General features: G+C 35.9%; 4 protein-coding genes across 5 annotated transcripts; 2 read left to right on the forward strand and 2 right to left on the reverse strand.

The window, feature by feature from the left end:
- Nucleotides 1-687: 687 nt before the first annotated feature.
- On the forward strand, nt 688-2,817 carry LOC142973238 (uncharacterized). The gene is made up of 4 exons (XM_076114877.1): nt 688-994; nt 1,442-1,525; nt 1,908-1,993; nt 2,677-2,817. Exons 1-4 carry the CDS (start codon nt 733-735, stop codon nt 2,815-2,817), a joined length of 573 nt encoding a protein of 190 aa, XP_075970992.1. The 5' UTR covers nt 688-732.
- Nucleotides 2,818-4,803: 1,986 nt separating this feature from the next.
- On the reverse strand, nt 4,804-10,994 carry Pus7 (pseudouridine synthase 7). Its single transcript, XM_076113991.1, has 13 exons — nt 10,847-10,994; nt 10,424-10,769; nt 10,086-10,293; nt 9,338-9,479; nt 8,916-9,036; nt 8,275-8,463; nt 7,839-8,013; nt 7,255-7,443; nt 6,986-7,127; nt 6,463-6,555; nt 5,933-6,140; nt 5,516-5,667; nt 4,804-5,108 (listed from the first exon to the last, which is right to left on the reverse strand). The coding sequence occupies exons 2-13, from the start codon at nt 10,741-10,743 to the stop codon at nt 4,819-4,821; spliced, it is 2,229 nt and encodes a 742-aa protein (XP_075970106.1). The 5' UTR covers nt 10,744-10,769; nt 10,847-10,994; the 3' UTR covers nt 4,804-4,818.
- Nucleotides 10,995-11,395: 401 nt separating this feature from the next.
- On the forward strand, nt 11,396-12,962 carry LOC142972738 (histone H2A-like). Of its 2 annotated transcripts, none has more exons than XM_076113994.1 (3): nt 11,396-11,577; nt 11,633-11,868; nt 12,134-12,962. In XM_076113994.1, exons 1-3 carry the CDS (start codon nt 11,416-11,418, stop codon nt 12,306-12,308), a joined length of 573 nt encoding a protein of 190 aa, XP_075970109.1. In that variant the 5' UTR covers nt 11,396-11,415; the 3' UTR covers nt 12,309-12,962. The 2 variants fall into 2 exon arrangements, with proteins under 2 accessions (XP_075970109.1, XP_075970110.1); XM_076113995.1 differs by having other exon boundaries at nt 11,431-11,577; nt 11,652-11,868.
- Nucleotides 12,963-13,129: 167 nt separating this feature from the next.
- Nucleotides 13,130-25,160, reverse strand: LOC142972737 (uncharacterized). Its single transcript, XM_076113992.1, has 9 exons — nt 24,370-25,160; nt 22,365-22,461; nt 22,107-22,211; nt 21,709-21,864; nt 21,357-21,388; nt 20,135-20,363; nt 19,764-19,874; nt 18,560-18,745; nt 13,130-18,215 (listed from the first exon to the last, which is right to left on the reverse strand). The coding sequence occupies exons 1-9, from the start codon at nt 25,158-25,160 to the stop codon at nt 17,532-17,534; spliced, it is 2,391 nt and encodes a 796-aa protein (XP_075970107.1). The 3' UTR covers nt 13,130-17,531.
- Nucleotides 25,161-25,304: the final 144 nt, after the last annotated feature.

Genomic DNA, 25,304 nt, shown 5'->3' on the forward strand with positions numbered 1-25,304 from the left:
GTTAATACCCAAGTAATTGGGTTGTGGAGGTCAGATAGGCAGTCGCTCCATGTAAAACACTGGTATCCAGCTGCATCCGGTGAGACTGGAAGCCGACTCCAACATAGTTTGGAACAAAGGCTAAGCGAATATATATATCTACTATACTGATTGAATAATCGTGTATCGCACCGACTTTTGACTCTAATGTTCTAAGCACGACTTAAGCTAAATATCCACCGCTAAAAGTAGGCGAGACTAGGCTAACGTATTTCTACCCTCTTTGCTTGGTGTCCAGCGGCTAACGGGGCTAGGCAGCTAGCTCGTACTGGCCTACCTGTCTACTTATCAAAGTACCCCATCCACCCCTAGTAACCTCTTGGACAAAACACAAAAAACAGCCCAATCACGTCGATTAGTGTCCCGTGCTCTACAAAACTCATTGTTGTGAGCCACAATACTGCGATCCTCACAACAGTTATACAATCTAATACACTAATACCACCCTGTCATTTGTACACGTCAATCCGAGCCCTTTAAATACGATGCTTTCGGGAAAATTATGACAGTTACCTGTGAAAATTCGAGAGGAAATCAGTTTAATAGTGTAGTGGAAATTTAGAACTTAGAACCAAATCTGATAAAATAGCTGCGAAATGAGTTCCACCTCAAGAATTTAAAGTATCCGCAACTTTATTACTTCAAATCTAGTCAAAATCTATCCTCTAAACTCTAAGTAATACTAACCTAAGCATGGACATCCAAACAGAACCTTTAGATCTCTCAACAAAAGCAAAGAAACCAGCAAAAATGCTGAACATCATAGACTTTAAATTCCTCGAAGGTTTAAACAACCACCTAGTGAAGTTATACGAGAGGACCAACTTGATCTGCAGTAAAGAGACATTTCTGCCGCCGAAGACTGCGAGCGTGAAGAATATTCTGCCATGTCAGGTGTGCTTGAAGACGTTCGATAGACCCTCGCTACTGAAGAGGCATATGAGAACACATACTGGTAATTAAATGATTAACTCGTGAAAGTGTCGCTTTCCAAAATTCTAGTTATTAATATCATGTTCTAGTTGTTCTTACGTTAAACAAAAAGTATTTCTAGGTTAGTGACTCTGAATTATTTCGAAAAGTTTATTGAATAAGTAAAACTATTTAAAGCTGCTTATTTATACTATACTGATAAAAAAAATATTCGTGATCTTAGTCAAGAATTTATGTAATCTTACTGAGTTAGCTCAGTGTTTCCTGCCGTAGTAAGCATTACCATTCATCCTTAACGGATTGTGCTGCAGGCAGTGTACGCCGTAGCGACGACGACGACGCTGTATTGCGTGTTATAGTTAGAAAGGCCTTAACAGCACTAAAGTAAAACAGAAAAGAGCCTCTTATTTCGTACCCTGCTATGCGACGAAGACAATTAAGGGGATCTGAATTAATCTCTTTGTTGCAGGTGAGAAACCGCACATTTGCAACGTGTGCAACAAAGGGTTCAGCACATCCAGTTCACTCAACACACATCGCAGAATACATACAGGTCGGTAACTAACATTAGCTTACTAATAAACGTCCGTTAAATTCAGTTTAGTTAGACAGTATTTTTGTTCAACTTAGGTAGGTACTATGAATGGCAAAAAAAAAACAAAATACTATGATGCAATGCGAGCTTACGCTAAGTTAATTACCTTAATAAAATCCGGGATGTTCTGTTCAGAAAATATAGACTCCATTTAAATTACACCCTTAGTCGTCCGAAAGCTGGTACCTACATACATTCCTAATGTCGAAGATATAATTAAATTAATGGAGGACATAGTTCTATAAACTATAAACTAAACTTCAAAACGTAATTATTTTGATGGCAGCTTCAATATAAGGGTTTCAAATGTCAAGAGTGCTATAATTTTCCTTTCTTTCAGGTGAAAAGCCACACAAGTGTCCTGAATGTGGCAAGTGCTTCACAGCAAGCTCTAACTTGTACTATCATCGCATGACGCATACAAAGGTAAACCTAGGTATTATAATAATATCTGTTCAGCTATGAACGATGTTAGTTATAACTAGCGATGTTAAAAACCTTAATAAGCGGATATTGTATAACAATTTGTTAGGTTTCATATTAGATCGGTAACTAAAACTCTTGCAAGGAAAAATGTCTTTCCCGTTATAGCTGTTAATGTTCTGAGTCATACTCATTATTAGGTTACTAGCTGACCCGCGCAACTTCGCTTGCGTCCAATAAGAGAGAATGGGTGAAATTTTTCCCCGTTTTTGTAACATTACGGTACTGGTACTCTGCTCCTTTTGGTCGTAGCATGATGATATATAGCCTATGTCCTTTCTCGGGTATCAAAATTTCTCCATACCAAATTTCATGCAAATTGGTTCAGTAGTTTAGCCGTGATTGAGTAGCAGACAGACAGACAGACAGACACAGAGTTACTATCGCATTTATAATATTAAGTATGGATTAATTCGAAATAAAATGAAAAAAACGTTTCGTGATTTTGAAACATAGCTATTCGAGTTCAAAGTTAGTTATGTCTTAGCGACACGTGCCTTACCTTATTCAGATTACTTACTAGGACTAGTGATTTCCTCAGTTCCTGATCCGAAAAATCTGTACCCCAGCAGTGAGACATCACTGGATTATATAATTGTTATCTAACAAAATTATGCTTGTTACAGAACAAGCCACACAAATGCACGTGGTGCCCGCGTTCGTTCCCTACGCCGGGCGAGCTGCGCGCCCACCTCGCGGCACACGGCGCCTCCGCCTGGCGCGACACACGCTACCGGCAAAGAACACATCTCTACTCGCCTACGTAATGTGGTTAGTATGGACTTACCTGAGATCATAATGAAGTTCATTTACAGCATGCACAGTTGCACTAAATAGTCATTAGTCTTTAAATTAGGCTCGACCTGTACCTTAAATAAATGCCCACGATATATGTCAGAGAAACACTATACATTATCATAAGTTGTCACGGGGTTAGCAAGCGTCATGAGAGCCAATGCAAGCACAAAACACAATTTTCACAGTTTCAAAATATTACGACTAAATTTTAACTATAATATTATTCAGGGGCCGAAACAGGTCAGTAAAGTCAGTAAAAGTCAGTATTTTTGGACCTGGTCAGTAAAAGTCAGTATTTTAGAAAATCGGTCAGTATTGTCAGTATTTTTCCAAACTCACACACGTTTTTTTTTTGTTTTCCTTTGCTGTTGGCCAATCTTACATTCTCGATTTGCCCAGTAATCATATCAGAGGGCTGCTTTGGATGCTCGATATTATGTTGATGATCTGCGTAATATATATGTTACTGTTAAAGCCCGAACAGTGGTAAATCCTAAGATTTTAAGGTAAAACCTAAGATTTACCAACTCTCAATGGTAAAAGTCCGAACAAGCCGGAGTTTAAAAACTGTAACATATACAGTATATACAAAACTCCTTCTTCATAACTATGTAACGGTATAATTATATACCGTAACATAGTTATAAAGAACAGCCTTTGTCGTTATTTTTTTTTTAAACCACCCAGCAGGAATGCAATGCAATGTAGGAAAGCACCCCGCGAAGCGGGGCTCCGGCGACATTTCGACATCATCAAGTGAATAGAGGTAAAAGTTCAAAATAAAAGAATTGTTCGGACTTTTACCATTGACAGTTGGCAAATCTTAGGTTATACTGGAAAATCTTAGGATTTACCACAGTTCGGGCTTTTACAGTAACATATACATGTATTGAAGCATCACATGACTTCAATAAAACAGCAAATTAAAATTTACTATTTTTTTGAAATCAATATTTTTGAAGTGAAAATTCTTTAGCGCCGTTGCGCACTTTTGCGAAACTTCGTAAGACCTGATTGAAATTTCGTAAGACTTGATTGAAAATTCGTAAGACCTTTTTAACACACTAAAAAGGCGATGCTGGTTGACTACGGGGATGGTGGAGACCAATAACCGAAAATAAGCTTTTTAACAGTCTTAAAAAAAGGATTTTGACTTCTCAATTCGACTGTATTTTTTGTTATTTCACACCATTCACCTGAAAAACGGTTTAGAAATGGTCTGTATTTGGTCAGTATTTTTGAATTTTTGGTCAGTAAAATCAGTATTTTCGACCTCGGAATTTGTTTCGGCCCCTGTATTATTAAAACACTTCACAACACTTCAAACAAAATTAACACTAGGCCAGCGGGTTCAGGACACGGAACTTACTTTTAAACTTATTTTTGACAATCCAACTTGATCAATTCGCGTCCCGCCAAATAGCCAATGTGTCAAAAACTCCAAAAACAATATGTCGCCCGAGGCCCTTGAAGGAAATGCCTCTGCTCTAGTTGGTCATGACATAAATTACATAATCACAACTTTTATTAGATTAGTAAGGTTTTACATTCATAAAATAATGTGATAAATCAAATTTAATTATATTACGAATTTCAGAAGTAATTAAAATTGAAACAATTAATATTGGGCAATGTGCATTATTTATTTATTTATTTATTATTATTAAAACAGTGTTTCTTACATGAAACTTATACTTATGGAAACAACAATAAACTCGACTCATAGCTCCCTTCATACAAAACTATCTTATCAATAATAATGAATTGGTCACGACGTCGCTAGATATTATGTCATGTGATATCGCCCGGTTCCGCTTGATATATCGTTTAAATCCCCTAGAGGCTTCAGGCTCATAAAGGGTACTTGTATAGATTATCACAGCTTAATTGTTTTATAACTAACTAATATTTTTCTTTACAGGTACATCATCAACCAACAAAATAAAACAACAATATACAATTAAAACAATTTAATTATCCATCTTTAATTTCTTAGCTGCGTCGTCCGCCTCTCCCTCCAACTTCCTCTTCTCTCCCGAATCACTTTCGCCGTCTGTATTCTCTGTCCCTTTCTCACCTTCATTATTGTCCGTATCTTCCGTCTCGCTCCTCTTGTCGGAGTCTTTCCTTTTGTGGTAGTTGTTTTGTAACGCTTGGTTGTCGCAAGAAGTGTCGACTTTGAGGAGTTCTCGTAAAGCCATTGTTGCGTAGCAACTTGATGGTAGGATCATTGTTAGGAGTAACGCTCTGTATTTGCCACCTGAAAGATAAAATAAATTTGGCTCAAAATGACTGAATGTTTACTTAAATATGCTTACTGAATTGGTAAAGGTTGAAAAATTTAATAAGTACGTAAAATAATAATATATTTTTACTAAAGAAATCTATACTTATAGGTTCCAAGAATACTAGAAACCGCCTAGAAACAAACGGCTCAATTCCATACAATTCTATATCTAAAGTTCTATTAATTGAAATTATTTTTATTTAACGGAAAGTCTTTGGTACGCAAGACGATTTACTTTATGCACTGACTAACCTTATCGAAAATTATAACTATTGAAAGCATTCTTTGAGTGAAGTGAAGAAGTAACTGAGTTTTTTTATTAAATCGTATGTTTAGTGGTAACGAATGAGTTAAGTTAAACAAGTTTATTGAGTGCATACCTTCCACAATGCCGGTGATGTTCTTGTGCTCGAGCTCGTCGCGGTCGGAGGGGATGAGGTCGGCGAAGGGGTCGGAGTACCGCACGTGGCGCCACTCCACCTGCAGCGGACGGACCACCATGTGCCGGTACGCGCCCGACATCGTGTAGCTCCTGCACAACGCAACATTATGTTTAAGCAAAATAGTAATAAAAAGGTGTCTTGTAGAAGAAGAGTGTGAGAAGATCATGTATGGGCTTATACGCTTAACAACTTTCTATTAACGACTATAAAAAATCTCTGAAAAGACAGCCGGAACTCTCGATTTGACGTTCTTTCTCTAAATCGATATGTATAAGATGGTCGACTATCCACAGATCAACCTCGGCAAGCGTAGCTCAACCTCATAGATCGATCCGCGCGGCTGATGTTACTCACTTATACTTATGCTTCATATCCATCCTGAGTCCATCTTTCTTGAGCAGTTCTTCATAATACTCGATCATGTTGGGCGGGTACTCGATGTCGCCGCCCGGCAGCGGCAGGATGATGTCGAATATCGAGTAGCGACCTGACGACACGTCCTCAGCTGTTAGCACCTTGACCGGAACCTTCTCTTTCGCTTCCTCGTTTACTTTGGGTTTCACTGGAAAATTTAAAAAAGATATATTAGGTTTAACTTAATAAAATGTAAATGTATATACCAAAATACTGAATAATAAATAAGTACGATAATAAAAAAGAGTTTGTTTTTTTTACACTTCTATGGATAGACGACTTGAACATATTTTCAATACCAGGTAACATGACACTGGTATCCATAAGTACATATAAGGGATTTGTCTTAAACAAACTGACCGTAACAAATATACTTGCAATCATTCACACAAAATTGTTTGGTGTAGCAAAAGGACCCACAGTCCCCAGCATAGTAATAAAAACAAAATATTATAAGTAAGAATACGGACCGTTTTTCATAGCCTCAGGAGGCAGGTTAGGTTCATCTTTAGCTTCCTCTTGATCACCCTCCTCACCATCTGATTCATCTTCTTCTTCCTCGTCTATAACAATTAACAAAATAAAAGATGAAACAATATTATTATTAGCTAATCGGTTGTTTAAGTTTTTTCGTTAATTCTTCAAAATTAAAACAATATCAATAACTTTAGAAGTACTTTAGGAATAATGATCACTTAGAGGTGAAGTAAAACATGGTAAAGAAACATCGATTGCCTTAAATAATAGGTCATTGAATGTGTGGTCCAAAATGTCGCACGGAATAATAATGCCTGACGTATCAGCCGTGGCGCGTGTTCACTCGTCTTCCGCTCTCTAGCCGACTCACTCAAAAAATAAAAGAATGTATCCTTTCAGTGAACTAAGGTATATTTAAAGTGGTTTCCTCCCATAGTCCATCATATTCTTCCACCTGGTATACCTAAAACGTCACATAATTTAGTAAGTCTATAATGATATTTCTGGTGACAATACCTTCACATTCGACACTGGAGAGCGGTACTAAGTCTCCCTCGGCGGGCGTGAGGCCGAAGCGTCGGATCCGCTCCGACACGGCGCGGTTCCACACGAGAGACTGGTACGAGTGTAAGTATAATAGCCGGATGTTGCGAGCCAACTGGAATAATATATAATTCACATAATCATTCATAATAATTCACTGACTATGACATCACTGAATATGATAGACTGTACATGTGCCGCGCGGAGCTTACACGTGAACACATAATAAAGTGTGGTCGTACCTTGCTGAGAGCTCCCACGAGATCATTGGGCGCGTCGGCCAGCGAGCGCAGCAGCCTGGCCTCGCTGTGCGCCGCGGCCGCCGCCCGGCGCGGCACGTACAGCAGCGCGTCGGCCGCGCCCACCGACTTGTACGTGTGCAGCGCCTGCTCCAGCGGGCCCTGGCGCGGCTCCAGGATCGCGTCGATAGCCTGCGCATAAGCACATCGTGTCTCACTGTTGTCACATACGAGATGCTACTGAAATATCAGGGACCGACCGACCGACTTTATAAGAGAGTAGAGAAAACAAAGTACATATCCCGGTCATCACTACGACACCCCAGACGTCCCTAGCCAGCGACGTGAGTGAGTAATCTAGTGGTGCACGAGGCGTCATCGTTTCCAAATCGACGAGTACGCCACGCACGTAACGCAGCGCCTCGTACGATGTAATAAAATCCGGACAAATGCAAATCGGCCTCGCGCACGAAGGGTTCCATACTATCATCTGCTAAATTTGAAGAGTCTACCTGTTACCGTTTTTAATATTGAGCTAAAACATACGAAGAAACCATATAAAAAAATATCCACTTAAAAAACCATACCTCTTGAAAATTTCCCTGTAGCAACTTCAATCCGATATCATAAGTGGGTGTTTCGACCCGAGAACCGAATCGCTGCAGCCCGTAGTAGTTGATAAACCCGCTCTCGCGTAAATTCTCACACGCAGAATCTACTGATGCTTCCGGCGCAGTCACGTTTCGGAGCGCGATGCGGAATCTATAAGGAATAAAAACTACTGTCAATATCTGAAATAATTATTAATTTCCCAGAAGCCCACAATCATCATCAGCCAGCAACAGTAAAACTGGTTGCCAGACTTTCAAGCTTCTGACTACTAGCAATGACTGTCATCTGAAGTCCACAATAACTGTAAATAAGAATTACTTTTTGCCCATTAAGTTAATCAAACCTCCAGTCATAATCCCACCTGATCCGATAATAAATAAAGTCAACAGTGTGTAGATAGAGGCGACTCACTTGTTCCCCTTGAGCATGCCGAGCTTGAGGTTGTCGTTGCGGAAGGAGAAGTTCCCGACGCGGATGTCGCGCAGCGCGCGGCACGCGGCGGCGATGCGCGCCGGGTCCACGCGCCGCACGCTGAACCACTGCGACGTCTTGGCGCGCCGGTCCTTCGTGCCCGCGTAGCCCAGCATCGACGGCTTCACGCTAACACACAAACATTGCAAAATTTATCAACTGCTACTAATTATGCTAAAAAATTTTACACTTGTTGGTCAAGCACACTGGTAGAAGCAGAACGGCAACAGCACCGGCACGGCTGCGGCAAGTAGCACGAAGTTTCCTACAGCCAACGACCACCACGATTGCGAAGCAGTACAAGTAAAATGCTGCGCCCGCGCGATGCTTTTATAAGGTCATGGCGACATGTGTAATACTACATTAGTAGGTGCAGACAAATCTCACACAAATATAAAATGTAGATTCCTAATAGAAAAAAACGGCATACAATAAATCCTACTATTTTTATTAGTCCCTAAATTCTAGTGTAAAATGCAGGAAGTACCAAAATTTTTACTCTTACAAATTATTATCATCATTTACTAAACTTTAGTCAAAAATGCATCAAGTAAATCAGGAAGCATATTGTTGATACTTACTGCACTCCAATCCTTTCTGCTATACGGACAGCAGCATCCATAGTGTCACAGTTTTCTTTGTGCACTATAAAGTACACATATTCGCCTGGCCACACCCACTTCACTCTATTGTCTATACGCACTAAAAACAAACAATACCAATCATAAATACCAATTTAATAGTCTTCATATTATTATGTTTCTTCATGAAACACTGCTCATTCACCCAATATTTTTACCCAAGACCCAAAAAATGCTGCATTTACATCATAGTAGCATTTGAGTACAGTTCAAATGAATTAAGAATTTATACTTTTACATAATATCAAGTAAGTTCTGTTAAATACGTTTCTAAGAACTGATTGCATGACCCACTTATAATACAAGATACTGTATAGTTATTTGCTCGATAGCCTGTAAAATTATGGAGTGGTAATTCTTACCTCCTTTCCTATACCTCTCGAAGCGCATAAATTTCTTATTCCCAACATTGACAGTGCTGCCAACTATACTTTCTCCAAAAGCCTTCTTTACTGCATCATGGATTTTTGTCCTCTGCTCTTTTGTCACTCCTTCCATGTCAATCTGTAACGATTTATTGCGTACTGGCAAATACAAGCAGACACCATTATTTATTCAATTTATATTAACAAAATTGTGCCAGTTATACCAAAAGTGCAGGCTGAAAATACTGAAAAACTTTCTTATTTGTCTAGAAATTAGAAGTACGCAAAATGTGATCATTTTGAACTGAACTGAGACCAAACAATCAGCAGTCCAATACACTTTCACTCAAAACACAGGCAGTTACCGTATGTGACAACTTTATTGACAACCACATTTCTCTTAGAGTCATTAAGCTTGATAATCATATTACCAAATATTTATATTGCAATACATTGCTATCAATACCAGTGCTAAGTAAAATACTGTACTTTTCCTTATTTTATCTTTAAATGACTTATGTTTGGTCCCCGCTCACTGTTATTTACTAATACACACATATTCACCTATAAAATCATTATTTAAGACACCACACAAACTGAAGGGGAACCAAAAAGAAAAGTAACACCAAATAGTTTCAAGGTTGCTTTCAAATGTGTGGTTTTAAACACATGGTTCTCTACAAAATAAGAACATCTCGCCCTAGATATCAACAGGTTGCCTACAGACATTTAAATTAAATCTCACCTCAACTTTCTCATCACTTGAATTAACAGCCAGTGAATTGATTTTATCCCAAGTTTCCATCGGCAAGATCTCCAGGTTATATTTATTGAGGAGTAGTTCCTCATCATCATCTATCGCCACATCTGACGGAGCTACTGGAGGCTTTGTGTTTGTCAACTTTGCTATCTCACCGTTTTCATTCATCTCTGATACTTGGAAGTCAGAATATCTAAAGTCAAAAAAAATACAGTTCGGATTTAGTGTGTTCCTTTTTCTCAGATTTGTTGAAATTTTATGCCATATCACTTTTAGAAAATCTAGGTAATTAGATCTAGATATACAAATACAACTACAAATACCTGGATTTGATGATTCCGTTGAATCCTTCATGACTACTGATGTACTCAGTTACTCCAATCAGATCTTCAGACAACCGTTTTCCAGGAGAGTCCCTTTGTTCTCTCTTCTGTTGCCTCGGTGGCCAATGCTTCATATTCGGATTTTGATGAAAGTCCTTCTGATATCGGCCACCACCACCAAATCCGTCGTAATTGGCATTTGGACCGTCATATCCACCGCGGTTTCTTGGCCACCCCCTATTTCCACCACGACCACCCCTATTATAACCACCACGGCTGCGACCACCTTTATTTTGATTCCAGAAGCGGTTTTGACTCATTTTGACTTATAACAATAAAACTTAACCTACAATACCACCGGGTATGTATAAATTATTCACGAGATTACAGAGAATCAATAGAGAATATCTCACACGTATCTACCTTATATACATAAATAAGATAAAATTTACTATTCTATAAATATAGATCCGTGTATTGGGGAGAAAATTTACGTGGAGCCCAAATTTTCACCAGATTTACACTTTTTGACACATTTGAGTTCAATAAATTTTGACATGACATGGACTTGCTTGACCATATTTTTGTTTTTAAACTATTGCGTTCAGAAATTGTACGTCCACCACCCTTTTTGAATATATTGTATAGGTACATAATGTAGTGTAGTACTTCAACCCATTAAATAGCCACCCGCAGGAAATGTACATCTTTTATCCTGCCAAACAAACCAAAGCCATTTCAAGAGTCCATGTCCACAATAAAGTCATAAGTTATACTTATGACTTCATTGTGGACATGGACTACAACACGTTTAGAAGGACAGCCTTGATGTCGATTTGACTATAGGTTGGGTAATAGATTTATCTAATTCTTCTGCAGAATAGTTATTTTATTTGGTTTCTTTCGATTGTTTTTCTGCCGATATTTTATGCCTACTATGTAGTTCCTGAACGTAGAACTTTAGTAATAAAATATTTTCCCGCCGTTTTGTAATGTTATGTCAATCAAATCGTAACGTCGAGTTCAATTCGTGTATTTTTTCAAATAAAATTATCTATCTAATTTATCCAAGACAAATCAATCTGTTGAATTCCGCAGTTCGTTTTATTAAAGAAGCCAACGTATTATTTGTGATATCATTATGCCAGTTTTCGGTAAGTCATCACGAAGAGATTGATACCCACTACCATATTTTTAAATTTGTATTAGATAATATTTTGCTTTGTAGGCCAGAGCCCAGCCAAACGTGCAAAGGTAAAATCTCGCAGCAACCGTGCTGGTCTTAAACTACCTGTAGGTAGGATTCACCGCATCTTGAAAAATGGAAACTATGCACCCCGCGTAGGCGCAGGAGCCGCTGTGTACATGACCGCTGTCCTGGAATACTTGGCTGCAGAGATTCTGGAATTAGCTGCAAAGGCTGCAGATGATAACCAGAGAACCAGGTAAGTTGGGTGTAAATTAAAATCTATGTAATTTGTAATATTAGTAGCGTTTATGACACTGCTGCAGTATCTTTAAGTATACCTATCAAAACTTTCGTGGAAAAAAATAGATAAGCAAATATTTTTATGTATAATACATTTTTATGTAAATATCTCTAAATTCTATAGTTCCTATTGAATGTCTTTACAACGTAAAAGTAAGGTTGTTTTATTTACAAACTATAAAGTTTACATTTAATAATACAAAACCTTATTGTACCTACAGGATATCTCCCCGTCACATTCTACTGGCAGTCCGCAATGATGATGAACTGAACAAAATGCTGGATGGAGTGGTCATATCCCAGGGTGGTGTGATACCACACATTGAACAACAGTTACTACCTAAGAAAACTAAAAAGACTCCACATTATACCAATAGCTCTTCACAGGAATACTAAAATGTTATATACTTATCATGTTCAAAATTTATTAGTATAAAATAGATATTAAAAATCCACAAATTGCATAAGCTTAGTCTATAAAGGTGTCAATTGGTCTCAGATCTGAAATGTTTAAAGCTCTAAAAATACTAAGAATTCTGGAACAAAATTGCCTAACCTTGTGGTGAAGACCCTTGTTACGTCGTAGTGGGACAGGCATGAGCTTAAAAAATCTTAAGACTATATTTTGATTCTTCTAGGTTAAAGAATCTTGTGCTGAACGGATATGATTTTTTGTGTTAATTAAGTTATTGCGTATATTATGCATAACCCTCCTGTGACATCATGTTATTAACAATTTGATTATTATTGATTGTGCCATGAAATCATAGTTTTACCTCTGGAGGTGACTATATTCTATAATAATTAAATTATTTTGAGTTTCTAACCCTTCAGTACTTTTCTTATACCTCTTGTAAACTTTTCACTCATTTTCTTCTTCTTTGTTAAATCATAGCAATCAATATTTCTTTGATTATAATGTTTTTTTAAGATAAGAATTGATTCAAAATGTAAGAATGTTTGATTAATAATGATCGATTTTATTTTGTTGTAATTAGAAGTATTGTTAATAATAATTATGTATCTAAAATATATTTTCCACAAAACCTATATGTTCTCGTTTTTTTAACATGCTACTTGCTCAGATCTGGACAACCAACTGTATTAATTAACCTAGGTAGTTATTAAAATTCTCAAGCACACAGATCATCATTAAGCCACCATTAAATTTACCTTCTTGAATATTTCGAATGAAATAAAAAATCAACTTCAACCAGTCTTGTAAATGACATGTAATTTTAAATACTGTAAACAAGAGATCTGTTATTTAATTCCATTACATTAGGTAGGTACAATGTTCATAAAGTTACATACAGTTTCATTACTTTATAAAATAAAAAAATACATCTATTTCCTTCTAAAAACATGACATAGTTTTGAATACTATTTTTAACATTGAATTTGAATATTTTAACAGTTTTAGACTAAGATTTGCGACAATTACAACCAAGTTTAGGTAATATAAAGAGAACTTCACTTATAGCCTTTAAAAGTCTACCAATAGACTGTAAAGATTATTGGATATTGTACTTTAAAATGTGATATCAGGAAAAGGTGAATAATTACGGACTAGACTTGAATGAAAGGTTTCACACTCTTATTTCATTACAAAGATAAAGATTATTTATAATCATAAAAGGTGTTAAATTTATAGTGATATTCGTGTTTGCATTCATTCATGAAAAACCTGAATCTACATAAAAAGTACCATGAGAAAATAAAAGATTGTTATAACTACAAGTGAAAGTCACTTTACATTACAAAATAAAATTAACGTAACAAAATACCGTTATATAAGAACTACAATTAAAATATAATTACATATCTGATCATAATTCAATACAAATTTATATAATTTATATCAAAAAGGAACATATTGGGTGTAGCGTAACTACGTACCTAGGGCACATACAAAAAATACTACAATTATTGTACCTATCTAAAAAACTATCAATATTTAAAAAAAGGAATACTTTATAAAATACGAAACTAAATGTAAATGTAGCACATCAAAAAATATACAAGAAAAATCTTTTATTAAATGCAATATTGATCTGAAGAGTGATCTTTTGACGGATGTCGAGACAACATCAATAGTTCATGATTAAATAATTAATTTGTGATCTCATTCAACTTATACTAGAGTTCATAAACTTCGACATTCATCAAAAGTACTTATAACAACTATGTTTGATAAACTGCTTTATATTTGTTAACTATCGACTTCCAAGATTGAACTACATTGGACACTGATTGTGCGGCGTTGCCATGAACGTGGTTACTCTGAAGCATTAATAGTTAATTTATTATAGCAATTTTCATACTTTTGAATTAACGATTCGACTCGTTTCTATTTCATGGTAAACGTCACTGAGTTCGCTAGTACTATGCAAATATTAAGCAGTCTAACAATCATTTATGGGGTAAAATTATCCATGTGTAAAGCTTATAGAAAATCGAGACGTATAAGACGAAATAAGATCTATAATTGCATGTCGTTGAGATCTCTACAACTGGTCAGCTATATAAAAAAACATATAACATTAAAATAAAAACTATAAATAATAAGAACCAATGAGGATTGCACAAGGGTATTTGACTTATGTACCTACAGACTGGGCTATGTTATTGACTAACCAACCATATAAAATCTACATTGATTTGCGATTCTTCACTATATTTCGAGTCAAAACGAGAACGTTTATCGTGTATACATCATAAATGCTGACACGACAGGAGCAAATCACATCGACTTTGTTAGAACCATGAGTGTTGTTGAATTTTATCATACCTGTAAAACAAGTCACATAATTTAACATTCTTTCTACTTGAATTTGTTAAGTTGTTGGTTCGTTAAGTGTCTCGAGAAGTGGATTTCTTTCTCTTTCGGAAGAAACCAAAGCAACAGTAAGACTTGTTTACAGGCAGGCAATACCAATCTCATTTTCGGACAGCCAGTCAATGTAATAAATTCCTTCGTATTCCGTGTAACATTAACATGAAGCATCATTTGGCAGTGTTTGGTAACGCCTACAGGCATCAACTAATAATTTCATTACAATCTTGAGATCATTGTCAAACTAACATATTCAAACGAATGAACAATTCCAATTCAATTTTACACAATAATTGGTCACTTGAGAATGTCAATGATTCGTTTATACAATGAGCAATTTTCAAACACTCAAGAACATTAATTTTTAAAGAGAATAAAAATATATTCACACTGCGCTCTGAGATTACATACACTCTTTGAATACTTCATGTAGATAGCGTTACTGAAACAAGATTTATTCGCAAACATCAATACTACGCAGTATATATGTATAAAGTACACATTAATCAGATCTAATACATTTAACCAACTACGCAGTCTGAGGCAGCAAAAGCGCGGGACTTCTGCCATCTATCTAAAACATAGACTTGCAATGTAAGTCACAATCCACACAACACTATTAGGCCCAGCGCAGACAGACCGGAATAATCCTCGCGCGGTCTCGAGCATTTTCTTTACGGCTCGCGGATGCTCGAGCATGCTCGCGACTGCTCGAGCCTGCGCGAGGAAAGCGTTCTAGGTTACCATTCTTCATTAAATAGGCCAGTTTTCGTGAAAATTCGTCAACGATGGTGGACTGGGCCATGATTATAATTGCTCTTTTGACTGAAGAAGAATAAAAATGACGTTCTCTCTCTTTAAACTCAGTAACAACATTGGAATTTTTCGTACGATGCCGGCGGCGATGCGATGCCGCGCGGGGATACCCGCGCATACTCGAGGACGCGCGAGCATTTTTTGTCAGGTTCAAGCAATTATGCACTTTATTTTAATTTATATAAAGTTGATTTTCAAGTGCGTTAAAAAAATCCTCTCCGCTGCGCTCCTCTCGGTCTGCGCTGACCCTTACTGTTATGTGGCCTGTATCACTACTTCTGAATGAGTATCGGCTACTTCAACAGGTGGAATGTTGATAGTTTTATTCATGCACCATCTATTAGATAGGTTCAAAAGCTTTCAAACAGGTCCCTAGTCGTGTAATACTTTGCTAGGCATCACTAGACATTTTTATACTTATTTACCGTAGTATTGATGTCGTACCTAATGCCTTACTAACGCTATCTACCGTCACTCGACACACTCTCCCGGCATCATGATAGTTGGCCTCGGGAATATCCGCACCACATAGAATTTCCGATATTTACATTAATCTCTCCAATTGTAAAGTGTAACAAGCTCAGGATTTAAATATAGTAAATTGGCAACAATGAAAATATAGCATTATATAAAAATTATTAATATTAACCAACATTGTTTGATAGTTCAAATTAGGCCTCTCATTTTTTGTTCTCAATTATTTGATCGGTATTTACGGAAACGCATATACATAGATGTTATGTGGACTTCTAGTGTTCATCACGATTAAGACGCATTTGATTTGTAATATTGTGTTTCCAAGTCGCGATAATTTATCATTTTGAACATAGTTCATATTTATGTAGATTGATTGATGCTAAATTTACAGAATTTTTCTTTCACTGATCAAATGAATTTCCAATCCTTTATATTTCTTTGTTTATCAATATTACATCAGTTAAATTGGAGAGCATAAATTTTCCATCATAACAATAGTAAATTACGTCTGACAGCATAAATACAAATTTAACGCATATTTAGGCCTAATTTGAACAAACCAATGTGCGTAACCGCTAGTTCAAACAACATTATTAACACACAACCATATATAAACCACTCACGCATGCAAAATTACATTGTATTGTCGTGTTGTGGTACTATTAGACAGAGATAGCACTACGTTTTGTCTCTATCGTCGCACGAAAATATATCACTGCTTACTATTTTAATGTTTTGCTTGTACAAATCCTTTAGGAGTTATTTCTATGACTCATATTTAAATGTAAGGTATTCTATTTTGTTCTTAGTATAAGCTATGTTTATGTCTATAGTGTATAGAAGAATGTCATCTATTTTACAATCAGTCCTTTGTTTAGGAATCTCATTGGATTCTTCATTAAGACAATAAGGATGCTAAAATGTGCAATGGAATGTAAGGCTATTGTAATTGTGAAGTAATCAAGTTCATTGTGAGAGTTGAACATTTATGATAGAAACTATTTCTAAAAGTCTGTTCATGTGAGACATTCATATTATAAAACGATTGATGTTTCATTTCATATTAGTTCAGGTGCTGCATAAGGCGACGTTATAACGAAAGAGACAAAACATAATAGATTCACAAACACACAATATCAGAGGACGACAGGACATTCATTAAGATTACGTGCACTCTTTCTAGCTGCGATTAGTGTATCTTACTAATAGAATTTAATTTTGTAGTATTACCTAAACTGTAGAATGTGATATAGTCTGGACTTGTAGTGTCTTGAAAAACTTCTAAAATACTATAAAAACTAAATGCAAAACTAACACAAGCCATGCATACATAACTCTTCAAACATATTTGTCAAAAATCATCACAAAATAAAAGTATTGCTCCACCTAGATTGCTATAGTTTACGTCAACACATACCATTATATGACATACAAGCGGATACATTGTTCAAACGTCAACTGCCATACAAAATTGTTTGTAAAAGCTTATTTTATGAGCTTATTGAGCTGAGAGCACTTGTGTTATTATCACATATATTCTTATCAGTCGAATGCAGAACTAGTTTCTGCATTGGGTCTATAATTATTTTAGAATTTTCATCGTTCAACTCTTGTTCCTTGTTCGTACTATCGTCTTGTGATTCGTGCTTTTCATTCGCCGATTTATTGTCAAAATACGGGAAGAAGTCGTAATGCGTTTGTTTACCGTTACTCATTTTCACTTTGGAACACTTTTTCTTTTTTTCTTCGTTTTTTATTGAGGATATGTTACGTTTTGAGAATTCGTCCCAGCCCTCTGTCGTTTTGCCGTGCATTGGATTCCAGTCTTTCCTAAATGAGCTTGATGGTTTCATTTCGTTTGAGGCGAATTTTTGTTGAATGTCATTTACTTGGTTGTGATTTTCGCGTGTGGATACTATCTGTCCGTAAACAGGTGTGCAGTAGGTAATGTCTGGTGAACTGTTTCCGGTCTTATTGTCATGATTCTGGTTGAGTTGGCAGTTATTCATACCTGAGTCAAATTCAGATTTTTGACCAGCATTCAGAAGTATTTGCTTAGACGATTTAACAGGTTTCTTGTCATTGCTTGAACCATTGGATGAAGTTTGTCTGCTCTTTTGACCATTTTCATCTTCATTAATGTTTTCCTCACCAATTCCATCAATGTCATAAACCTGGAAATTGTCAGTAAAGCATTGTAATAATTGGCGCTTAAAAAGAGTGGCCTGGAGTTTCTTGCCAGCTCTTATCATTGGCCCTACCTTCCGAACTGGCGGTAAATTCACTCTCTGTACCATTGACTATCATAAGTGTCTGCATTTGACTTATATGAATAAATGATTTGATTTTGATTGATTAAGAGGATCAACAATTTAGGCAAGACACACAACTTCATCAACAAAAATAAACACACTCATCAGAAACTCTTCCTTTTGATACATAAAACTTAAAAACCGAAAAAAAAAACAATGTTCTTAATTTAAGGACCTAACTCTTTAAACAGAAGATTTTGTCTCACCTTATACATAACATCTTGATTCATGCCCTTCTCCCTCTCTCTTTTATTCTGGACTGCAAGCCACACGTCCTTCAGTTCTCCAGCCAAGTCTCGATCTTTCAGAATCATAGGACATCTTGCCAAATACAGACCAGGGTTCATAGCCTCTACAAAGTCACAAAGGAGACTGACTAGAGCTTCTCGATCCTGGAAATGTTTAAAGCATTGTTAATTATTTATTTTAGCTCAGATTTATGGACCAAATCCTGTGTATATCTTTGTTTATCATCAATATTACATTGGTTAAAGTTGTCCACTGCTAGACATAGGCCTTTCCAAATGATGTGGTAGCGGCCATATTAGCAGAACTGAAAGTTTATTCAGTATTAGATACAGTTTTAGATTTCAACAAAAACAATCATAAATGTAGGAGATTACTGCCTTGTTATTCTATCCTTTGCAATAAAATATGTTGTCGTTTTAATAGTCACTCTTAACAATAGTACTTCTGTCAGGTTTACTCTATCATGATTACATGTGAGTTAAGAGCCTATAAAGGTCATAGAGGGTGATTAAAATGATGTATCATCTGCAGTAAATATACTGTTAGCATTATCTAGATTGATGCTATAATTAGTTACCCAACTAATGCTCTTATCTCTACTGCACATACAACTACTAGAGAGTAATATATTATTAAATGAAAGGTGTACTGTACTGTAACAGTAATGTTTTGGTTCTAATTAAGGTCTTTAGTGCACTCTTAGAACCTGAATTTGTACCATTTTACCCTTGATATTCTAGTTTGTATTCTAGATTTGAACAGATGCCTTTGCAAGTTTTGAATAACAAAATAGGATCCTCTCAGTAGTTTAATATTCTATGGGATGTCTATTGTCTATTCTAATTGGAATACAAGATTAGTTTAATTTTTATTCAACTTAGTATCCAATCAGTAGTATGCTACCCATAGATGCAGAAAATCTGGCTAGCTTTAAAAATACAATAGTTATTTTTAGTATTAGAAAAATTACCAAGTATTAATTAGGTAGGTAACTATTTTAACATTTAGTGTATGTACTTTAATTTAGGTCTTCTTTTAAAATAGTTTACTCTTTAGGCATGCTGTACTGTATATAATTGATTGAATGATTAAATCATAATAATGATCTTTAATCAATTTTCTTTTTTAGAAAGATTGTTACAAATTATATAGAATACTCACTGTAGGACTAGTAGCATTCTTCCCATTAGCTTTGAGTATGTCAGGATTGACCATTACTGCAAACACCAACATTGGAGGCTTGTTGCTATTGGGACCACAGCCTTGAGGCACCTACAAACAAAATATAATCATTAACACACAATCAAGTTGAATTTTACACTGAATACTCCTAAATCAATGGGAAAGGACTTTATTAATAAAATTTGTCATCCACCTGTTACATTTCATTCATAATGTATAGACTTTTCGCAGTATATAACTACAGAACATTACTCAGAAATTGGAGCGGTAAATGCGATGAATAAATTAACATACATCGATAACAAACACAGGTGAACTAATGAATGAAAATGGGTAAGTGGCACACCTACCTGCATGCCGCCATATAATGGTATAGGGTCCGAATATTGCTTAGGATTCGCTATTTTCTGCCATCCCAACACATTTATGTATAACTTTTCCATTGTATCCTTTATAGTATCTTGAATACACATGTGAGGTTGAGGCGGATTTTTGAACTGACGGAAAGCTCTCGATCCTCGACCATACTGCACCGGAGCCACCCTCTCCTGAGGATTCTGGTTTTCCATAGCAACACTTCCACGATCACCGACACCAACAGTTATTTACGGCAGAATCACAAAACATTCACAATAAAATCCAATAACCAATAATGACATTTCTTAGAGGCCTGCCCGACATCGAAGTTTATTGAACTCTAGCCGCGTCCAATCGTGTTATATTTACTTCTAAACTGCACTTGATCACTCAATACTAGCTTTATTTATATGTATGTTTATTTTAATTAAGCTCCTACGTAAATATGCTAACTCAAAGCTCAAAAGTGTAAAGAAAGAAATCAAAAGAAAGAGCTTCCGTGAAAGAGAAAGACAGCCTTTGTTTTTTTTTTAATTTCCCGGGCAGGCGTCAAGAATTGAAGGCCAAAATCGGTTTATAAAAACCGTATATTATATATGAAATTTTAGTACCCAGAAAACCCTGCTAATTTTATAATTCAGAACCGTAGTTGTATTTAATCGTTCTATTTTCTTAGTAATTTCATGTGTTTCGTTTTTGAACGAAGTGTTTCTGTTACGCTTATGTAATAGTATCATAGATGGCGCTAATACACAATAAATTTGAGCCTACGGTTTCAAGTTGGATTTGTTTGATTGAAATGTTTCGTAGTGCCTTATAATATGAATGGTAGAGAATATTAAAGTTTTTCCATGCCTAAAACTATATTAGTATCCTGAGTTACACAGTGTAATCTACAATTATTATTCCTCAAAAAAATAAAGTTTGAGTTTTACGATTTACTCACGACGAATGAATACACGCAAGTTAAACTAATAGGCGGGATTCGAACCCAAAGAATTTGGATAACGTTTTATACAAACACAACAAATAAAATACAATAATTATAATTTGAATTCTTTAATGTGCGACATAAGTAATAAAATTAACATTACCACTACTAAGTTAACGCATACTACTACTCATAAATAATTAATCTACTAAAGATGGCTACAATCGGCTACAGTAACATATCAATCAACACCAATAAAATAAAAGCTGTATTATTTTCTCAGCAATGTGTAATAGCTGTAAGCTCCTTTAAGAATCTGAAACAAAAAATAAACTTCCTTATTTTTCCTTGAAAGTCAAACAACTTTTATGTTCATCGCACGCTATTTTATTACGAGAGTCACACCCTCTTTCGATGCACTAATGCAGCGTTCGCATAATTTGACTGTTCAGAAGTTAAAAAAACTTTTGGTACAAGAGGAACAAAGTATTGTCGGATTAACAATAACTTTACAAAGAAAAATTGCTTGTGCTGTCCCCGCGTTTCTAATGAAAAGAATAGATACCCTTGCAGATATTTAATGGTAGAAAATATTTTTTATACAATAATTTGGTCTTTATAATAATTGAAACTTACGGTAATAAAAGTAGATAAAGTGAGATTGGCGAAAGGCCCAGCTGTATAAATATTCTTTATCCGCAGCTGCCCTGATAGAAGCAAAACGTCTTTCCTTTGCTTATAACCCGCTGCCCACCACCCACTGTCGTAAGGGCCAGACGTCATATTTTCATTCTGAAATGAATGTTAGAGTTTTTAAAATGTACTGGTTACTGTTTGGTATTTATTTATGATAGTTACACTTACAATTGTACACTTATAAAATTAAAGAGGGCGAAATATTTTCCAATTCTAGCGAAAGTTTCGAAACAATGGTCGTGTAAGATAACGATCACTCAGATTGGAGGGTTAAATATTCATAGTCATTATTTATGCCCATTAGTAGCATTTTTTCATATTTCGCTTCTTAAACTTACTTTGATTAACACGTCGTTGCTGTGCCAACAGAATAGAAATAGCTGCGCTACCCCGAATATTAGGTACTCGGCCATCAATAGTTTCTGCGCTGCGTTTGTTGCCGACTGTGAACAAAACAATGTGCCAAAAGGTACTCGTACTCCCAGTAAAAGTACTGACGGCCTTAATGATTTTATTTATTGTGGAACTTAAACGCCCTAGAAACATATTTTTCTTAACAAAAGTTTCAAAAAAATCTTGCATACCTATTTACTTACAGTTAGCTGGTAAGCGCTAGCACAAAGCATCAAGGAACACATAACCATGTAGAAAAACATGACTGGTGATAGCAGAGAATTAAATAACCTCGAATATCTGAAACAACACAAATTATTATAAATTATTTCGTGAGCCAAAATAATTATTATTTTTGTTATTTGGGCAGCCTGGCTGAACGGTGTTGGTCTTTGCTTCATAGTGCTTGAGCGCGAGAGATGTAGTTATCGATAAAATCGTAAACGAATTTATTCCTCATTTTTACTGAATTTATGCTTTTATTAACACTGTTTCTTGTTGGTTATTGCGTGTTTTTTTATTTATGACTATGTTAATTAAATAATTAGCTCATAACGCATGCTTAGCCTAGCGAAAAGAATCTGGATTGTTAAAAAAGTGTAGATGCGGTGCTGTAAATATTATAATTTGATGATTGTTGAAAAAAATAAGTGTGTTACTAGTTATTTGAATAATGTTTGGCGGAATTAGATTAGGGCAATATTAAATAAATAAATACTTTGTTAGATATTAATCTCAATTGCTTAATTAATTACGCCTAGTTCAAAACATGTTTTAAATTTTGTTGTGTTATAATTTCGTTATGCTAGTTAATTACATACTAGGATTATAAGCACAATCTAGATAATAATATAGGTATTCTTACAACGCAGGTAACACAATATTGTACCTACACGTATATTTTTGAAGGAATGATTGTGAAGAAAGTAGAAAAAATGCCATACTTGCTTGCTAGAAAGTTTGAGTCGTATTTTTGTAGAATCAAATTACTTTTCATCATAGCTCGTAAATGATGAATGCACAGTTAAATAATAATTCTACTCGAAAATATTGTGTTCACAAAAGCAAGAGTTTCTATTTCAGTTTTTCTTTGGTCGGGATTGGTCCAGCTAGGTACTTACTACAGTTTTGGAAAAATTTAGACTTATCCAAAATTCTCATACAACTTATATTTGTGGACAGAGGACAGACAGTAGTTGAAAAGGGAGAACTGGATGACAGAAGAAAAATGACAAGCGTAATAAGAAGAAAGCCTTAATTTACAGAGAAGGGAATGAGTTAGTTGATTGTGAAAATGTTTTAATCATGTTACTACGTGCTTTAGAAACTTCAACGAATAAAATTAGACAGATTTAGACCATTTGAATTGATCCGCTTTTCCGGATTGACCATTATACAAAATATGTAGATAGTCAGTATTGTGTAGTGTTCAGGGTGATGAACGGCCTACGAAATTGTTTCACGACCTTTGTCTATAAACCGCAGCCTAAAATACACTTTTTAACGCATACGTTTTTGAATTGTTCTTTGTTGACCATCAGTCAAGTCATGTGCTGTTTCCTTGTTTCCAACGGCACGTTAAAATGTAGATCCTGTCTGTCATTTTCAAAGATCTTTGACAGTCGGTAACAGTGGTCAGAAGCTTGAAAGTCTGACAACCAGTTTCAACGAAGCGTATTGTGTTATAACCCAGGTAACTAGGCTGGGGAGGTCCGATGGGCGGTCGCTCTATGTAAAACTATGGTATTCAGCTGCAAGACTTGAAGCCGACTCCAACATCGTTTGACGAAAAGCTAGGCTGATAATTGGGTCATGTGTTGTAGTAGTTTTTGTAAAGCAATTAAATATTAAGGTATACAGGTGCCAGGTGTTAATAGTGATCGAATCTCGCCTGAATGTGAATGAAATTACGCTAGTTATAATTTTAGCAAAAGGAGTTTGCATACTGTAAGGAACTGTAGATATATGTTTCAGTAATTATTATTAGACGGTGTTTCAGTTTCAGTAAACAATGAATTATTTGTTATTGGTATTCTCTCCTCATTTCAACTTTAACAAAAAACAACGTTAATATTGCTACGAATACTTGAACTTTTAAATTCTAATTAGATTTAAGCCGCGATTTAGTTTAAACTCTCCTCATGTAGGTACGTATCTCAATATAGATTAAAACAGCTAAGATAATTTCATAGTCGAAAGAAGACTTACTTGATTAACATGACATGTATTCCATGTAACTGTCGGACAACTTCACCGAATTCTTTGTCTCCGATCCCACTTTCTAAGACTCCGAACATTTGCTTGCATCTCTCTCGCAACAGATCCAGTTTTCCTCCGAAGAACACCATAACGACAACAATGCACGTATCGTAAGCTGCCATAATCGCAGCCCCATAGGCGCACAGAAGTGTGTGCCATAGGACTGTAATCCAACACCCTGGAGAATGGTACTTATCAAACGGCATCCAGGAACTAAAGATATGTGGAAAATTCTCAGTTCCATTTCGTAGATTTTCTCTGAAGGTAGACGATGATAGATATCTCATAAGCGGTGTGAGCGTCGTTGTCAAAAATGTAGTGAAGACTAGAGCCCAGTAGAAGTATGTGAGGCGACGGCAATACTTCGTGTAAGTTTCAACGATCCTTACTTTAATTGGATCTTGATTTTTTCTCTCGAATATATCAGCTGCAGTGACGTATTCCAAGACTTCTCGCCAATTAGTTTGCCAGAGAATAAATGTGTTCACTTTTACGATGCAAACGACGCTCAACATAGAAATCTTCAGGTTAGTAAGCACAAGATCCAAGTCTGATCTAATGACATACAGCTCCATGTACTGCGTAATAACAAATAGAGTAACTATCTCGTGAATTATGATGTAAAGGATTTTTCCCAACTTATTTTCTGGTAAAATTAACCCCGTCATTTTTACTATCCAATAATTTGGACCTAGGAAAGGACGAGCTGGATCTTCTAAGTTTTCACGTAAAGAATTCATCTTGACTTGATGAAAACTTTTCTTGAAGTGGTGGGAAATAGATGTGCGTCTTATTTAAATAGAGCCGTAGTGCTATGACCTCGCAACCCCTACTGACACCTCGAAAGGCGACGAAAGGGGAAATCACGACCCGACGATTGAATA

The sequence above is a fragment of the Anticarsia gemmatalis genome, chromosome 5, assembly GCF_050436995.1.
Source record: "Anticarsia gemmatalis isolate Benzon Research Colony breed Stoneville strain chromosome 5, ilAntGemm2 primary, whole genome shotgun sequence".
Lineage (NCBI taxonomy): Eukaryota > Metazoa > Arthropoda > Insecta > Lepidoptera > Erebidae > Anticarsia > Anticarsia gemmatalis.